The sequence below is a fragment of the Engraulis encrasicolus genome, chromosome 9, assembly GCF_034702125.1.
Source record: "Engraulis encrasicolus isolate BLACKSEA-1 chromosome 9, IST_EnEncr_1.0, whole genome shotgun sequence".
NCBI classification, from domain to species: Eukaryota; Metazoa; Chordata; class Actinopteri; order Clupeiformes; family Engraulidae; genus Engraulis; species Engraulis encrasicolus.
Window position 1 is genome coordinate 29,908,722 of NC_085865.1, and position 4,534 is coordinate 29,913,255.

The following is a 4,534-nucleotide window of genomic DNA, read 5'->3' on the forward strand; positions in this document are numbered from 1 at the left end:
CCACCATTGCTTGCATTATTAATTTTATATGTTATTTATTATCCAAGGACATTGGTGATTTATAATACTATCATAGGCATCTGAGTCTCTGTTGGCTGCAGAAACACACGGACATTGACACCAGCTCACCCTTTTCTGAAATAACATTATGTGTACTCTATGTCCTGTAAGAGGATGAGAGCTAAGCTGCATGGTCTATGATGATCCCCAAGGTGCCATATTTTGCTTTTATGTGATTTGCTATTACGTCTGAGGTGTTGTGAATGTTTGAAAAAAAAGTCACGTTTTGTTAAACGAAAGTTCAGAAAAGTGCGAAAAAATTTGACATGCTAATTAACCCTGACGCAATTTTTTTCTCCACTCACCTGTCAATCGATGGACTGTCAGTGTAGTGAAATTTGGCACGCCCCTGGCTAATTAATAACAAATCTATTACTCTCTGTTCACCTGCCATCCGGTGGAATTTTACTTTCTCGCTTGCACCCACAATCTCCCCTCTCACTGCCCTTATGTCTGATGTCTGACTCGGGCTGTTCCGCCCCCTCTTTTGTGTCTGATTCACCCTACTCTCTGTGGCCCCCTCGCCATTCCTTGGCCGGAGGTGTCCGCTTAGACCTGCCAGTGCAGTTACAGTATCTGCTGAGCTCTCCTTGCCCAAAGCATGTACGCATGTGCTCATTCAAATTTCGGATTATGATCTAGCAAAATCAATTCATACCCGACTCATTGCAAGCTTCATGAATGGTACGCTGTGGAAATGCCACAGAACGAGCATGCACACGTATGCGTACATGCTTATCCAAATTTCGAAGAGTGAACTAGTGAAATCTCTGTAAGTGACACAACCCACAGAGGGAATCGCTAATGCCACCATTTTGTTATGTTATGTTAATACGTACAGTATGTTATTTGTTATATATTTGTGAGGTTGCGTGTGGGAGAGCTTAGAGAAAATACTGTATCTATCTCTAACCAATGAAAACTCTCGATCCATTACTTTATATTTATGCATTCCATTTCACTCAGACTTTGAACCAAGTCTCGGTCGGCTGTGGACGGCTGTGTGAAATCAAACTTTCAACCAAGCTTTGGATGAGCTTTGACAGTCTATTTTTTCCAGTGCACTCACGCCATATTGAACCAAGCTTTTTTTGTTTACAGCTCCAGATGCATGAAGTTCATATTTCTGTTTGTTTGGGTGAGGGTACCAATGTTTGCACTTTCTGACTTGGTGTTTACGCCACTGTGCCATCGGTACAAAAGGCTTTTCGAGTTAATTTGGTTATCTGAGGCAGCAGAGGTAATGTCTTGCAGTGTTTGTCCTGGGTTTGAACTGTGATGGTGCATCATGTATCTATCAAGTCTTGTCTGCAATACCAGTGCAATGGCTATTTATAGTGACTGGCAGCAATCACCCTGACTGATGTTGACATGGCTGACCTCACATGCACCTTTACAGACTTCCATTTAGTTGAGGGGCAAAGATCAAGGTAAAAAAAATATCCATGCACAGCTTTTAAAAGTCATGAAAGTAGTGTTGTATTATAGTTGCAAGTTTTTTTTTCAATGAATAGTAACACTTTCCACAGTCAGTGCATAGCAGGCTACAAGGCTGTATCATTTGGTGTTCTTGCTACTGTTCTGGGATGCGAGACGGCCGACAATGTTTGTGTCTGGACAAGGTCAGCCAGTTTATGTCTATGGCTGCGAGGGAGGGGACAGGGACTGCTCACTCGAGTCGCTGGGCTTACCTTCCAGACAGGCCCGCACCTCCTTCAGCTTCCGTTCCTTGGCCACCTGCAGGAGCTTGGAGAGCTGGCTGAAGCTGAGCACAGAGATGACTGGGGGGGACAGGTGCAGCAGGGGACGGCCGCTCTTATCCTTCTCGTGGGACACCACTGACGCACCGCTGCAGATGAGGAGAGGAGTACGCAGAAGAATGTGCAATGACAAAAACAAAGGCACACACACACACACACACACACACACACACACACACACACACGGGGGATAGAGAGAGAGAGAGAGAGAGAGAGAGAGAGAGAGAGAGAGAGAGAGAGAGAGAGAGAGAGAGAGAGAGAGACGGAGACAGAGACAGGGACAGAGATAGAGAAACAGAGAAAGAAAAAAAACAAAGTAGTGTTTCTTCGAACTCTGACTTTATGACCAGTCACATAAATCCTGTGAAGAGTGTGCAAATGTCTGGAGGGCTTCTACAAGAATTTAGTTCACCTCTTTCACCTGCAACAAAAAAGTCAACACATTTTCAGAGACTCTCGGCCAGCAGTTCACAAATTTGTTATCGGTGAAATCTGAGCGCTGCAGTGTGGCCTCGGCGAGTGGCAACGATTGGAGCTCTGCGACTGCCAGCGAGAAAGAACAGAACATTCAGGCGGGGTGTGTTTAGTGTCTTACTGAAGTCGTATTGCAAAACAAATTCATTTAAGGACGTAAATATGATTCCTTCGAGAGGAGAAACGCATTAGGGCGCCGTGACAACATCCCCCGTAACATAATCCATGGTGCAGACGGAGCCCGGGTCGTAATTACCTGATGTCATACTCTGTTTTGAAATCAGAAGCCTCCAAAGACGTTTTCCACTGTAGCGGCTCCTTAAACACATGCCTCGCCTCCTGAGGGTGTCTGGCGCTGAACTGTTCCACGAACCGCTGGATGTCTTTCAGGAGGGTCTCGTTCTGCGGCGTGATCTCTAGCTTCCCTGTCCCCGTGCTTGCAGTGGTCCATTGGGCTGCTCTTGTCAGTGCGACCCCCATGACCGTTGGAGTCGTGTCAAGTGTTCGACAAGTGATATCTATTGGATATCAATATTAACATGTCCCGTTCACATTAGAGGGTTTCACACAGGAAAATAATTACTTTTGTTATGTTTCTGTATTAAAAATTCACCCTTAATCAATGCATTGTGATGTTGCGGACAAATGCCACCACAAACCAAGCACAACTTCACTAATGGAAAAGATAGGCTATGGAGGTTTACTATCATACACCAACCGGGTAGTGTCAATACTATTGCAAAAGTGCTTACCAAACAACGCTCCAGTGTGTTTTCAAAACTCTGTCGTCCCCGGCAGGTTTAACTTTAATATTTGCATAGTTCGTTAGCTCAGTTTGTGAGTATCAGTTGCAAAGTTACCTTGGTAACTTTTCCTTGCCGTGAAGCGCAAGTCCCGGTTGCTAGGAGACCATGAAACAACATGAGACCGTAAGGGACAAAAAGAACGACAACAAATAGCGAAGCCAAATTACTGTAGCAACACCAGAGCAACATGGACCAACAGCAAAACTAGTAGCCTACAGGGCTATGCCTCATTTGGGCAAGCTTACAGAGAGGGCTAACAATCAAAGAGAGGATTATAGGCAAAGCTACAGTCTGAAATATGTTAATTTAACCCTGCATTAGTTTTTGAATCAAAACTTTAGGTGCCCTCTCCCTCTGCCACAAACACCGCTTGGCTCTACGTTGGTGTCTCCATTTCTGACCTTGCCTTGGATATAGAGCTCTAGACATATATTCTCTAGCCAAATACAAACCTGAATTCACAAACATGTGGAAATGAAAATTAATTTGAATGAAAAGGAAAGTTGTATGCATTGATTTCAGATAACATGTTCCTGTGTGACAGGAAATTTAAGTGTTTATTTAGCCTATTCCTTAATTTCCCTCGGAATGATTTAAGTTGGCCTACACAGTGATCTGAATTTCTCTTTTTTTTGGTAGGCCTAGTCCATTAAAAACCAGGTAAGCAACTGGACCGAACACTATTTCATGAATGTGGACCAGGCCTCTTTGATGAAAACATTTATTTGCTCTGTTCAAATGACCAGTATTAAGCTTCCACAACTTAATTACCCTGAAGGTGCTGGAAGGTATTTGTTGATGTTGAACCGCTGCCCCCTTTACCTGTAGGCCTAGCTCACGCTCGTGACATAAGCCCCTGATTGAGGGGAGTCCATTTACGCCGGCGGACCACCTGACCCCAAACACAATTTACAGAGTTAATGATGCAGCTTATTGCTGGGGCAGAGACGAGGAAGTGCAGTGCTCATTTAATCAAGCCTTTCCGTACGGGTGAAATATAGGTATTCTGCCCAATTCCACACCACGTCACGAGTAAACAAGAAAGCCCGTGGTAATCAGCCGGACCAGACTGCCTATTTTTCTTTTTGGAAAAGAAGCTAAAGGAAAATAAGCAGGTACGCCGGTAGGCCTTTGATTTCCAGTTTGCGTAGTGTGTTCTGTACTTTGTAAACTTTGCCCACAGTTCAGCTCTGCTTAGGTAGTCATGCTTTAGTGGTATAGATACATCCAGTAGCCTAGGCCTATATATAGCCGACCAGTAGACATACATGCATATAGTAGACAAACATGCATGGCCATGATGGTCCAATAAGTGTGTGTAAGGTGAAATGCCCTCATAAGAACTGTTTTCTTTTCAACCACACATGCACACATACGCACACACACACACACACACACACACACACACACACACAAACACACACTTCTATTTCA

The 4,534-nt window shown here is 44.2% G+C and overlaps 1 protein-coding gene across 1 annotated transcript in view; it reads right to left on the minus strand.

Moving 5' to 3' along the window:
• Positions 1 to 3,181, minus strand: part of odad2 (outer dynein arm docking complex subunit 2) — a 139,651-nt gene extending 136,470 nt beyond the window's left edge. The window contains exons 1-3 of the mRNA XM_063206901.1: positions 3,047 to 3,181; positions 2,551 to 2,812; positions 1,752 to 1,909 (exon numbers count right to left, since the gene is read on the minus strand). Coding sequence (XP_063062971.1) covers positions 1,752 to 1,909; positions 2,551 to 2,774 — 382 coding nt within the window. The 5' untranslated portion in view covers positions 2,775 to 2,812; positions 3,047 to 3,181. The remainder of the gene's footprint in view (positions 1 to 1,751; positions 1,910 to 2,550; positions 2,813 to 3,046) is intronic.
• Between the last annotated feature and the right edge of the window lie 1,353 nt (positions 3,182 to 4,534).